The following is a 13,085-nucleotide window of genomic DNA, read 5'->3' on the forward strand; positions in this document are numbered from 1 at the left end:
AATGGCTTGTTTAAGAGAGGGTGCACAGCAGTAAATAACTGTGTCATCTGCATAAAAATGAAAGTTTTCATCAGACACATGCCGATTAAGGTTATTTATATAAATAGTAAATAAAAGAGGGCCTAACACAGAGCCTTGTGGAACCCCTTTAAGGATTGGTAAAATACCCGATTGAACACCATCATACTTAATGCACTGGGTTCTGTCACTAAGATAGTTTGAGAACCAAGAGACAGTATTCTCTGAAAACCCCGAATTAAGGAGCCTAATCTTTAAAACATCATGATCAACCGTGTCAAAAGCTTTTGACAAATCAATAAAAAGTGCTGCACAGTGCTGCTTCTTGTCACAAGCAACAGAGATGTCATTTATCACCTTCATTGCAGCTGTGATGGTACTATGTTTTTTTCTAAAAACTGACTGAACTGGGATCTGATCACTCACCAGGGATTCAAGCGTTTTGGCCAAAACAGACAAATTAGAAATTGGCCTGTAATTATTTAAATTTGACGGGTCACCCCCTTTCAATAATGGACAAACAATTGCAGATTTCCATATTTTGGGAATAGTATTGCTCTCTAAAGTAAGATTAAAAAGGTACGTTAGAGGCTGTGCTACACAATCAGCAGCTATTTTTAAGAAGTAGGGCTCTATAAGATCAGGTCCTGGAGGTTTTTCAGGAGCCAGCCCTTTCAGGTTTTTTTTGAACGTCAGCCACTGAGAATGGAGTGAGATTGAAGACACTTGTAGAGACTGGTACATCTCTACAAGGTGTCACAGTATAAGGACAAGCAGTGTCAAACAAAGAACCAGACTGAATAAAATACTCATTAAAATGGTTCAATATCTCCAGCTTGTCATGAACTACTACAGACTCTTTCATAATAAAAGGAACATTAATACTATCTTTGTTTAAAGAAAGTAATTTTATAGGCTTCCAAAATTTTCTGGGATCATTTAAGGTGTTAGTAGTGGCTGACAGATAAAAGTCAGATTTTGCTTTCTTAATAAAAGAAGAACATTTATTTCTTAACTGCCTAAAAACAAGCCAATCAGACGAAGAGCCTGTATTTCTTGCTTTGGCCTAAGCTAAATTGCGGTCGTGATGAATATCTCCAAGCTCAGAGGAAAACCAGAGATTGTCCCGCCCCTTAACTCTGAATCTCTTTAGTGGGGCGAGTCTATTTATTACTTGCAAAAAACTATCCCCGAAAAAGATCCAGACTGACTCCACATCGGGAATCAGCTCTATTCTCCTCCAATCACAATTAAACAAATCATAGCAAAAGCACTGTTCATTAAATTTTTTTAGATTCCTCTTACAAAAAACACCAACAGCAGAAAATTTGTGCGGGACATTATTCAAAATCAAATCAATTAAGGTGGATTTATCATGGCACTTAAGCTTTAAACGAGTGGGAGAATTAATTAACTGTGTAAAATTGACGGAATCACAAAATGACTCAAAATATGTGTTGACTGTGAAACACATTAGACTTTAATTATATGCATTTATGGTGTTATTACAAAATTTTGTGTCAATCCATGCTCATTTACTTAAGACAAAACGCTCCTGGAATCCACTGCCGGACTGCAGCCGTATGCAGTGTGAATACAGTAATCCATTACGATGAGTGCGGAAAAAATACGCACTGCAAACGGATGTGAACCTGGCATTATGTGTGTGTGTGTGTGTGTGTGTGTGTGTGTGTGCGTGCATGCAGGAGTGCACAAGCGCTGAATGGATTAAACACTGGAAATAATTTAAAACAAGAAATCCAATTTATAAACTATAGTGATCACGTGACTCTTCCTCTATTTTGCAAATGACTATTCCTGTCAACAGTTCAGCTGACTTATAATGCAGACGCGATTTGATTTGAAGCTTTTATTGAAGTTTCTATTTTGAAATCAGCTTCAAATGATTATGAAAACTCAAAATCAAGATAAAACAATTATATCAAATTGAGAAACTACAAGCATGCAAGTCACCAAAAATGCGATTAAAGCTTCTTTAAAACTGTGCATGCATGAAATGTTATACATGACTATGAGTTAAATGTCTCTGAAATGGTTTTCTCATCTAACACACCTGATTCAGTTCGTCAGTTCATTAGTAGAAATTGAAATTGGTCTGAAAATCTAAAGAGAGTTGAGAGAAAACACAATGTCAGATCTGTGTCATGCTCTACAGTGACTTTTTTTTAAAGAAATAGCAGCCAAAACAACCTAATAACCAGCTGCTGTGATGCCTGTTAATAAAGAAGAAAAAAAAGAGGTAATCAGTAACTTTTATAGCTTTAAGGATTCATCTGTGTTTAGTGTAGCATTTAGTGTTTGATAACTTTATTCAATTTATATTTCTCCTTAAAGCCACAGGTTTAAGACATTTATTATAATGGGTTTATGTTTAGATTGTTTTAAGTTCTCTTAAATTAGAAATATTTTAAAGTCTAATAAATGCTATAGTCAATGGTTAAATATAGGGGGACAGTTTTAGGGGAATAGTAGTGAAATCAATATTAATTGTTATCAGTGAGACTGGCCTTCAGTCATAATAAATGCCATTAAAACAAGTATTGAAAGTATACTCTATGTTGTTTGTACATTAATCAGAAGATTGAATGTGAAATTATTCAACACCCACAGGCAGGACTGTAGCTTGGGTCAGCGGGGACCCAGTGAAGGTTGTTCCAGTGGGCCCTGTTTGAAATTGTTTAATTTGTATGTTCATTTATTTTTATTTATTTTTGCTATTTACACAATGTTTCAGTTTTTTTCAAGTTTGTAGGTGTCCAGGTACAGAAACCAAATAATTAAATGTAAAATTGCACTGGATAGTCTACAATGTTAAAAATTAAATATACAATCAAACCAAAATTTATTCAGACACCTTCAACATTTCTCAAATTATTACAGTTTATTTGCTATCACTTGTAAAATGGTAATAAAATATGACATGAATTTAGAGTTCGAGACAAATTCGTCTTGATAATGTCATAACTTTGATAGAAATGTACGTAATAGATTACAATCAACCAAAACTACACACAACTGTTATGACAATATTTACGCAACTATCAACACTTTGTTGACCAATTACCAAGCAATGCATCATTTTGTTCAGACTGTGGTATGGAAAGGTTGCATTAGCAATTCAGGAGAAAAAAAAACAAGCAATGCATGGTGCTTTATAAGGTGCTGAATCATTTTTGTTTACAATTTTGTATATAGATAGATAGTTAAAACATTTATATCTATCTATTTCACTAGTAGTTCACTGTATGAAGATTCTTTGGGTATAATATGATTTTTCTTTCATTTTCTTGGATTAACATTACAGCAGCCAGTAGCTAAATTAGGCGTGGTCACTTTAAGAGATGATGAACGCATTTTTCCTCAACTGTTTACTTTCACTTAAGAAATAACGGTAAAAGTTTTTTCGAGCATACTTTCCAAGGCGGGTATTTTGACATATTTTCTATGTTTTTGTCGGCACAAGAGCAAAAAGAAGCAAATTCTGTGTACAAGCGTGAGCCTGAACACATGAACACCAGTGGTACTGAATTGGGCTCCTTCACATCCTTTTGTTTTGTTCAAAACTGCGATTTGTATTTGTTTGTTCATGTGCAGGAGGGACTGTCCGTGATACGCGACTCTCTCTCTCTCCGCACCGAACACAGCGTGCGAGGAACCAACTACTCAGTTCAGCTTTTCCGCGTCTTGTGTTTGGATGATTGATACCGATTGTTAGCGACGGGCTTGAGCCAGCTACTAAATGCACTGTCTTCAAGCCATGGATCGTTAAAGGTACATTTTCCCATTGTGATAGCCAGGATGATTTCAATTAATCTAAGCAGTGACTCAGTATGATGCAGTATGTTCGGAGTTCACGTGGGTTTCTGTGAAAGTCCTTCTGACAAGTCTGTATGCTGCCGCATGGACCTTGTAGTTCTGGAACGCTGTGATACCAGTGTGATCCCACCCAGATTCATCATACAGAACTACAACAGGCGAAACAAATTAATGCAATTTGCCGCTGCGAGCGCATTTTGATGGAAGAACAAATTAATGGACTAGCATATCAATTTAAGACATGGCTAAATATTTTTTATGACCTTGTATAGAAAATCCGGACGTTTTTATGACTTTTTATGGCCTTAAAGGGGGGGTGAAATGCTATTTCATGCATACTTAGTTTTTTACACTGTTAAAGAGTTGGATTCCCATGCTAAACATGGACAAAGTTTCAAAAATTAAGTTGTACGTTTGAAGGAGTATTTCTGTTCCAAAAATACTCCTTTCGGTTTGTCACAAGTTTCGGAAAGTTTTTTTCGAGTATGGCTCTGTGTGATGTTAGATGGAGCGGAATTTCCTTATATGGGTCCTAAGGGCACTTCTCCCGGAAGAGCGCACGCTCCCGTATAGCAGAGCAGAGACATTCACTGATCAGAGCGAGAGACCGAAATGTCACAAAAGAAGTGTGTTTTTGGTTGCCAGGGCAAGACAACCCTGCACAGATTACCAAAAGAGAAACAGCATTAAGGGACCAGTGGATGGAGTTTATTTTTATATATTATATTTTTTTATTTTTTTTGTGCAAGTGTTTTTGTTTGTTCCCTGCATTTCGAAGATGCTTGTTTTACAAACAAGGCCCAGTTTGACGCCGGATTTGCACATCGTTTATTTCTTAAGGATAATGCAGTCCCAACGAAAAAGGGTCACGATCGTGTGTTGGAACCGCATGCGGTGAGTAAAACTGCTTCAAATATCTCTGTGTTAACTTAGCTATCGGCGCGTAAGCACATCAAGTAAACAACATGCGATGTTGTCATCAAACTGCACTTTCCACATGTACAGCTTAAAAAAAAAAAAAAAATACGACAAAGTGGAACTTAGTCATTTTCCAAAACCGCTAAGCAAATATATACAGTTTCAGTACATACCACATAGAGACGTTGTTGCTGATGCTGCTCTTGTTAAATTTCAGCCTCTGGATCTGATTCTGGATCATAAATATACGCTGAATCTGACTGTTAGCCGTGGTTTGTTTTGGATGATGGTTTTGTCCTCACGGTAATGTCACAGCTTCCAAACGCTCTGAACGCAAAAGCCTACTCGCGCTCGTGATTCTTTAGCTCCGCCCACACGTCACGCCTCCAGCCGGTCGTGTTTTTCCGGGAAAAATCGGAACAGACTATCTTTCTCTTATGAATATAATAAAACTAAAGACTTTTTGGAGTTATGAAGGATGCAGTACTACTCTATAGGTACTCAAGATTAACAGGATATGGAGTGAAAACGAGCATTTCACCCCCCCTTTAAATTCTTATTGTTAAAATGTATGACTTTTTCTGACTTTTTATGGCCCCGCGGAAACCCTGTACATTCACTTTTATTTGAATTAGGTTTTTTTAACAACATTATTAATTATAACTAATTCAAATGCACATGTTCACTTTATTTCTTAGTTACATGTAATGCAAGCATTCCAAAACTTTTTGTCATCTAAACCCTATTCACCAAATATATTTGCTGTAAGTAACCCTTAGACGAAGCACAAACAAGCGATCATTTGACCCTTTGCTCAACGGGGTGCGGGTGACAGAGGTGAACGTGGTCATAGTGTCCACTGGAGAGCTGTAGCTGATCGCGCACGCTCTAATGCGCGGCCGGCAGACAGTACAGGTGCAGTCGGTGTGGAGAAGGTGCGCTCTGCGCTGTGTCATGCAATGAATGACAGGAACCATACTCTCAAGGACAACGAACTGTGTCACATAGATACCTGATTGGGCAACTGATCAAAAAATAGGCACATGTATTTTACTATGGCACAGTAATATAGTACAACCCCAAATCAGAAAAAGTTGGGACAGTATGAAAAACGCAAATAAAAAAAGAAAGTAGTGATTTCTAAATTTACTTTGACTTGTATTTCATTGCAGACAATATGAACACAAAATATTTCATGTTTTGTCTGGTCAACTTCATGTCATTTGTAAGTATGCATCCTTTCCTGTTATTCAGACCTGCAAAACATTTCAAAAAAAGTTGCGACAGGAGCAATTTAAGGCTAGTAATGAGGTAAAATGGTTAAATAATGATGTGATTTGAAACAGGTGATGTCAACAGGTGATTGTAATTATGATTTGGTACAAAAGCATCATCCAAGAAAGGTCTAATCCTTTAGGAGCAAAGATGGGCCGAGGATCGCCAGTTTGCCAACAAATACGTGAGAAAATTATTGAAATGTTTAAAAACAATGTTCCTCAAAGAAAAATAGGAAGAGATTTGGATATTTCACATTCAACAGTGCATAACATAATTAAAAGATTCAAGGAATCTGGAGGAATTTCAGTGTGTAAAGGACAAGGGCGCAAGCCTAAACTGAACAACCGTGATCTCCGATCCCTCAGGCGGCACTGCATCAAGAATCGTCATTCATCTTTAAGTGATATCACCACATGGGTTCAGGACTACTTTGGCAAACCTTTGTCAAGTACCACAATACGTAGTTACATCCACAAATGCCAGTTAAAACTGTACTGTGCCAAAAGGAAGCCCTATGTTAACAGTGTCCAGAGGCATCTGGGATGGACCATCACACAGTGCAAACGTGTACTGTGGTCAGATGAATCAGTATTTCAGGTATTTTTTGGGAGGAATGGACGCCGTGTGATCCGGACCAAAGAAGAAAAGGATCATCCAGACTGTTATAAACCAGAGTCTGTCATGGTATGGGGTTGTGTCAGTGCCCTTGGCAAAGGTAACTTGCACTTCTGTGAAGGCACCATTAATGCTGAAAAGTACATAGAGATTTTGGAGCATAATATGCTGCCTTCAAGAAGACATCTTTTCCAGGGACGTCCATGCATATTTCAACAAGACAATGCAAAACCACATTCTGCACACATTACAAAGTCCTGGCTGCGGAGGAAGAGGGTACGGGTACGGGTAATTGACTGGCCTGCCTGCAGTCCCGACCTTTCTCCAATAGAGAATGTGTGGCAACGAAGACCCCGTACTGTTGCCCACCTTAAGACTTGTTTGCAGGAAGAATGGGACAAAATTACACCTGAAACACTTCATCACTTGGTGTCTTCAGTCCCTAAACGTCTTTTAAGTGTTGTGAAAAGGAATGGCAACATTACAAAGTGGTAAATGCTTTACTGTCCCAACTTTTTTTGAAATGTGTTGCAGGTCTGAATGACAGGAAAGGTTGCATACTTACAAATGACATGAAGTTGACCAGACAAAACATGAAATATTTTGTGTTCATATTGTCTGCAATGAAAAACAAGTCAAAGTAAATTTAGAAATCACTTCTTTTTTGCGTTTTCCATACTGTCCCAACTTTTTCTGATTTAGGGTTGTAATAATGTACTACTTTTCTCTTTTTTTTCTGATCATTTGGAATGAGAATAAAAAGACAAAACAACAACAACAACAACAAACAAACAAATACAAAAAAACCTTGGAAATAAGTTCAAACATCCATTCAGTATCTATTATTTCCTGAATATTACTGATGAACTAATAGTATAGTAATAATTTAGTACTTTCTCCTGTTTTATTGTTGGATTCCTCTTTTCTGATATTTTGGAATGAGGATAAAAAAGACACACACTCACAAAAACATGCAAATATTTTCAAACATCAATTCAATATCTAATATTTCCTGAATATTATGAAACTCGAGATAGCCGCCCCTGGTGACGTCATAATATGCAAATTAGATTAGTATATCTACACCCCACATAAACATTAATCTTTAAACCCTTTCAAGCCACAAGCTTTTTAAATCTTGATGTCAAAATACAACATTTCTTCCAAAAAACCCTGGCGCCTTAAGGGTTAAGAACTTTAAGGACTTTATTGCATAATTTAAAAGTGCTCTTTCCCTTTAAACCTATCCAAAAAGCCATGGCCTATAGAGTGTTTTCACGGACGCGTCATCAATCTGGAAGTTGGCCATTTTGGAGGCACAGAACGTAAACAATTCCACCGAATGGACTCACAAGTTTTGACTGATTATTGCTGCTGAAAAATGGTTTTGGTCTGTACTAATCGGTCGCATCGGTTAAAAACATTACGAGTTCTGTCAAAAGTTAAAGAGAAGAGAGCAAAAAAAGTGATTAAAGAAGGCGTTTGTGGTTTAGAGAGGTATAGTTACAGCATCAGCTCATCAACCACATGCATATGTGTAAATTAATTTTTACAAAAAGCTCATCCACCGCTTCCAGTGATTCGATGGGCAGCTGAATGCATTCAGGATACTGCTGCTCAGATGATTGACCTTGGACACCAGCTGGTCCTGCTGTGCTTAATGTGCTCCAGCAGGCTTAAAATGTGGACCTGAGCAGCTGTTGAATACATAGTATTATGTTATAGGGAATAGTGTTGTCAAAAATATCGATATTTCGATAAATATCGATACTGAAATATCTGAACGGTACCAATACTAATTTCCCGAAGTATCGATACTAGCCGCGCTTTCACTTCTCTCCAAAGGCACGTTGACAACTACCACACGCGCACTCGCCTCATTCGCTCTAGTTAACAAAAGTGAAGTGAATGGAAAGATGGCGAGTGCAACGCCCGCGCGACCGGCTTTGGTTGATAAGGAACGCAGCAGGAGTGCTATCTGGAAATATTTTGCATATGAGGCAAATGAACATGGAAAGCCGAAGGACACAAGCAAGCCAATATGCAAGAGATGCTACAGAACAGTGCTAACAAAAGGCGCTAACACCACTAATATAGCAAAGCACCTGAGAGACCGACACCTGGATCTGTATAAATAATTTCTCGAGGTTGGTATTATTATTATACATTACTGACACTCTATCCTCCAATTTGATACTGTTAAGAGCTTTGACACAATCTGTATTGTTATATAAAGGTAAAGGTTAAATAAAGGTGACTTGATTACTTCATGTCGATCCAGTGAGCACTGTTTTCGCGTGTGATGCACGCATGTTTGCGTTTAAATCGGTTAATCAAATAACGTTAATGTATTAACCAGCTTTTATGACCGATGAGCAATGCATTTGTTACAGTATATTTTAATCTTTAATAACAGTAGGTATTAGGTAATAAAAATATAACGGATCATGTTAGCTCTGGTCCAATGAAAAAATATTAACAAATAGAACTTTGGATTTTAATTAGTACATGTATTAGTGAATGTTAGTTTAAATCAACTTTTAATTTTGATTAACAAATGTTTTGTAAGTATTTTTCATTGCTTATTCATGTTAACCAATATCTATTACCATTAACCTAAGTTCTTAGATTAGTTCATTCAGTTCATTTTAAAAGTGTGGTCTAAAAAAAAAAAAAAATGTTTATTAAAGTTTGGCATTCTCTTGTAGCACCAGAAAGAAGATGAGACTCGACCTGCAACCAAAACAACACAATCACAACCTACACTACAAGCTGTATTTGAACAGCAAAGAAAGTATGAAGCAAACTCAAATGAAGCCAAGAAGTTGAACAGGGCTGTAGCAGTGTACATATGCATGGATCAGGTTCCTGTGTATACTGTTGAGAAACCTGGCTTCAAACAACTTCTTGAACATTTGAACAACAGGTATGCCCTTCCTTCACGCAACTTTTTCATGCACACTGAAATCCCAGCCCTATATAACGAAACAAAAGAAATAGTCATGAACCATCTTGGAAGGAAAACCTTTTTTTCATGCACCACTGATCTGTGGACAAGCAGAGCCACTTCCACGTTCATGGCAGTAACTCTGCAATTTGTCACTGAAACCTGGGACATGCAGAGCTGGCGTTTGGGCTGTGTTGGGCCCAACACTGAGCACACAGCAGAATGCTTGAGGGAAGCATTGGAAGAGATGATACAAGAAGCATGAGATGGTGGAGAGATTTCTAGAACAGCAGCAAGCTGTCTGTTCAGTTCTAGCGGATGATCGGAAGAAATGGCACCTCATGCCAAAAGATTCAGATATTACAGTTCTTGAGACTGTAAAAGAGGTATTGAGCCCCGTCAGCTCTTTCACGGATGCCCTTAGAGGTGAAAAACACACCACTCTCTCTGCAGTCCTGCCTCCGAGTTGGAAGATCTTCTCTACTTTGACAGTTGAGGAAGGTGCCAGCAACCTAAAACGTCAACTTAAAGACAACATCAGAGAAGATCTCAGACAGAGATATGAGAACACACATCTGCAGCTGATATTAAACACTGCCACATGTCTTGACCCAAGGTTCAAGGACAGTTTTGTAACCTTAAGAGAGGAGGTTAAACAGAATCTTATGATCAGTGTCGATTTGCTAAAAGCAGGGGGCCAAAGTCAGCAAACATCATCTCCAGATGACAAGCAGCAACCAGCAAAAAAAAATAAATCAGATCTGAAGAGTCTGTTAGCAAACATACAGGGGGGAAAAAGAGTGAACATGGAGAGGTTTCATCATCCAGAGAAGATGAGGGTGCAGAAACAGAACTCAAAAATGAGTTTTCAGTATATGAAAAGATGCCTGAAATCAGTGCAGGAGAGGACCCACTCACATGGTGGAGGACACATGAGACAACTTTACCTCACCTTGCCCAGTTTGCTAAGAAGTATCTGTGTATCTCTGCTTCAAGTTCAGCTTCAGAGCGTGTATTTAGTACATATAAGATTGCACTGATTTTGTTTTTGATTGAAGTTTAAGTATCTCTTGTTGACATGGTGATTTGATTTTACTTGGAAATACAAAAGATTGCACCTTTTTTTTTTTACTTGCACTTTATTGGTTTTTTTATGTAATGCAATCTGAGAGGCTTTTGAAGTGCACCACCTCAGTACATTTTTGTTAATGTAAAATATATGTTCTAGACTTGTTATATTTAGCTTTAAATAAAAAAATAACCCCTTAATATTGTGGCAGTTTTTTTCTCCGTGGTATCGAAAATCGATATTTTTCAAGGTATTGTATCGAAGTTAGAAATTCTAGTATCGTGACAACACTAATAGGGAACATGCTTAAAGTCGCTGCCGAAACAAGGCTTTGTTGTTGCAGAGTGCCGGATGAGCAGACAATTATTATTTTTGAAAGCAGCGCAGCGCGGAAAAAAAGCTGTAACGTTACATACCAGCCTCATACAGTTCTGCAGCTCAAGACGCAGTAGATAAAATATCCTCCAAATCGTTTTTTAAAATATAAAATTGAAAATAATATTTTCTCACACAACTGTTGTAATTATGGCTTTGGTGAATTTTGCTTCTGAAATGGAAGGCTACATCCTAAAATTCTAACTCATTTTCTTTCTGTTTATTTTCGTGAATTTAGATGTGTGCAGCCTTTGTCGGATGTAGCCTTCTGTTAGATAAGCTTTGTTGAGCTGAAAAAGACTCTGAATGAGAAGTCGAATCGACTGTGCGGTGACCTATGGAGTGAAGTGTTGAACACAGCTGAGCAATGTGATACTGCCGTACAGCCCTCTGCAAAACAAGCAATAAAGCTAAGCTCTCAATTTAATGCAGACTGTGAACCCAGTACAGGAGTCAGATTCGGAATGAGAAAAAAAGTTTTCGTACAACCCTTTCTACCCTGTTCTAGATCAGATGCTCAATGAGCTTAACAGAAGGTTTTCTAGCAAAAACTGTGAAATAATGACTGGCATCCAAACTCTAAACTCTAAACAAGTGATGTGTTTCTCAAAGAAAAATTTCCATTTCCATTTGCTAGGATGTATGAATCAAATATTGAGGACTTGAGGTATAAACTACAAACATTCATAAGAAATTTAGAAAGGAAAATACAAAGTGGCATGCAGAACCCCTCCAGTGTAGTAAAGCTGGCATTAAACCTGTCTCAGGTCCACAATGTTAGATGACAGATTAAGCAATTTGGATGTTCTAATAATTTTTTTAATTTTTTTTTTTTAAATCGTATAATACGTTATCATCAGTTATCAGTTAATGTGACTGATATCGAATAATATGTAATGTAAATGTGAAAATATAATTAAAATGCAAATAATTACTGTGACTGATACTGAATATGTAATAAAATTGTAAAAAATATACAACGGAAATTAATTTACAGTTACTGTGACTAATACTGAATATTTAATGCAAATGTTAAAAAAAAAAAACCTTTAGACGAATGTAACCTTACCACAAACAGTCATTAAATATTAATAAAGACCAACCTCCTCGTTCCTCGTGTTTTATTCTGCAGGTTTCTGGTTCCTCTTCTTTTATTTCACTCGTGTTCTCCTCAATCTCCTCTTTAATAAACACCATCTTTAGCTGATACTCTTCCCGATGTATTTATCTTTGCTTCAAAACGTAGACACGACTATGATGATGAGATTATTACAGGTGTTTACTGACCTGATTCAAAAACTGTATTTATCCTGTTTACAGAAATTATATTTCTAACAGTTTGTATTAAACCAGCGCCACATTAAAACAACAGAGAGCGCGTGAAACAAATCTTCTTCCTCCGAGGCTTAATGGAGTTTGACAAACACACGAATGTGTTTTAGCGCCACACGCTGGACTGGAGAGAGAGAAGCGGTGAGAGTAGGGGAAATATCTTTCTTGTACATCCCAGCAGATCAGATACCAAGCTTCAGCTGACGCTGCGTGTTCAGCTCATCCAGCTTCCACACTGATCTCCTCAACCTCCAGGATGATCAGAGCTACTTGCTCCTTCTCCTCAGGCTTTAGATCCGGTGATCTAGTCCTGTAAGCTCTAAACATGTTATCACATCCTTAAACCTCTGTCTATCCCTCAAACCCTTCCCAATAAATCCATTATACTCACTGACCTGTTCTTTATATTTTTAATATAAAGAACCATATTTTATAAAGAGCCATATTTTTGTTATTTCTCTTTTAATTATTGATCTAACTTAATTTCTTCCTAAAGGTATCTTAATATCTATCAAGCCTTTCCTTAACGCTTCTTTTGCTAACTTATCCGCTATTTAATTTCCTACTATTCCAATATGTGCCGGCACCCAACAAAAGTATACAATTATACCCTCTATGAGCCAGACAGCAAGCAGTTTTGGCCCAGATCCGGTGTCATGAGAAATCGAGTCCGCCCGAGAAATCGAGTCCGCTTAG

At 37.4% G+C, this 13,085-nt stretch overlaps 1 protein-coding gene across 4 annotated transcripts in view; it reads right to left on the bottom strand.

Moving 5' to 3' along the window:
- Positions 1-12,496, bottom strand: part of LOC127955947 (zinc finger protein OZF-like) — a 171,886-nt gene extending 159,390 nt beyond the window's left edge. For 2 of the 4 annotated variants that reach the window (XR_008153415.1, XM_052553629.1), the window contains exon 1: positions 12,161-12,496. Coding sequence is in view for 3 of the 4 variants with exons in the window: in XM_052553629.1 (XP_052409589.1) it covers positions 12,161-12,254 (94 nt within the window). In the remaining variant the exon portion in view is untranslated. The remainder of the gene's footprint in view (positions 1-12,160) is intronic. The other 2 variants (XM_052553635.1, XM_052553632.1) reach the window with 2 other exon arrangements.
- Between the last annotated feature and the right edge of the window lie 589 nt (positions 12,497-13,085).

The sequence above is a fragment of the Carassius gibelio genome, chromosome B4 (genome assembly GCF_023724105.1).
Source record: "Carassius gibelio isolate Cgi1373 ecotype wild population from Czech Republic chromosome B4, carGib1.2-hapl.c, whole genome shotgun sequence".
Classification (NCBI taxonomy): domain Eukaryota; kingdom Metazoa; phylum Chordata; class Actinopteri; order Cypriniformes; family Cyprinidae; genus Carassius; species Carassius gibelio.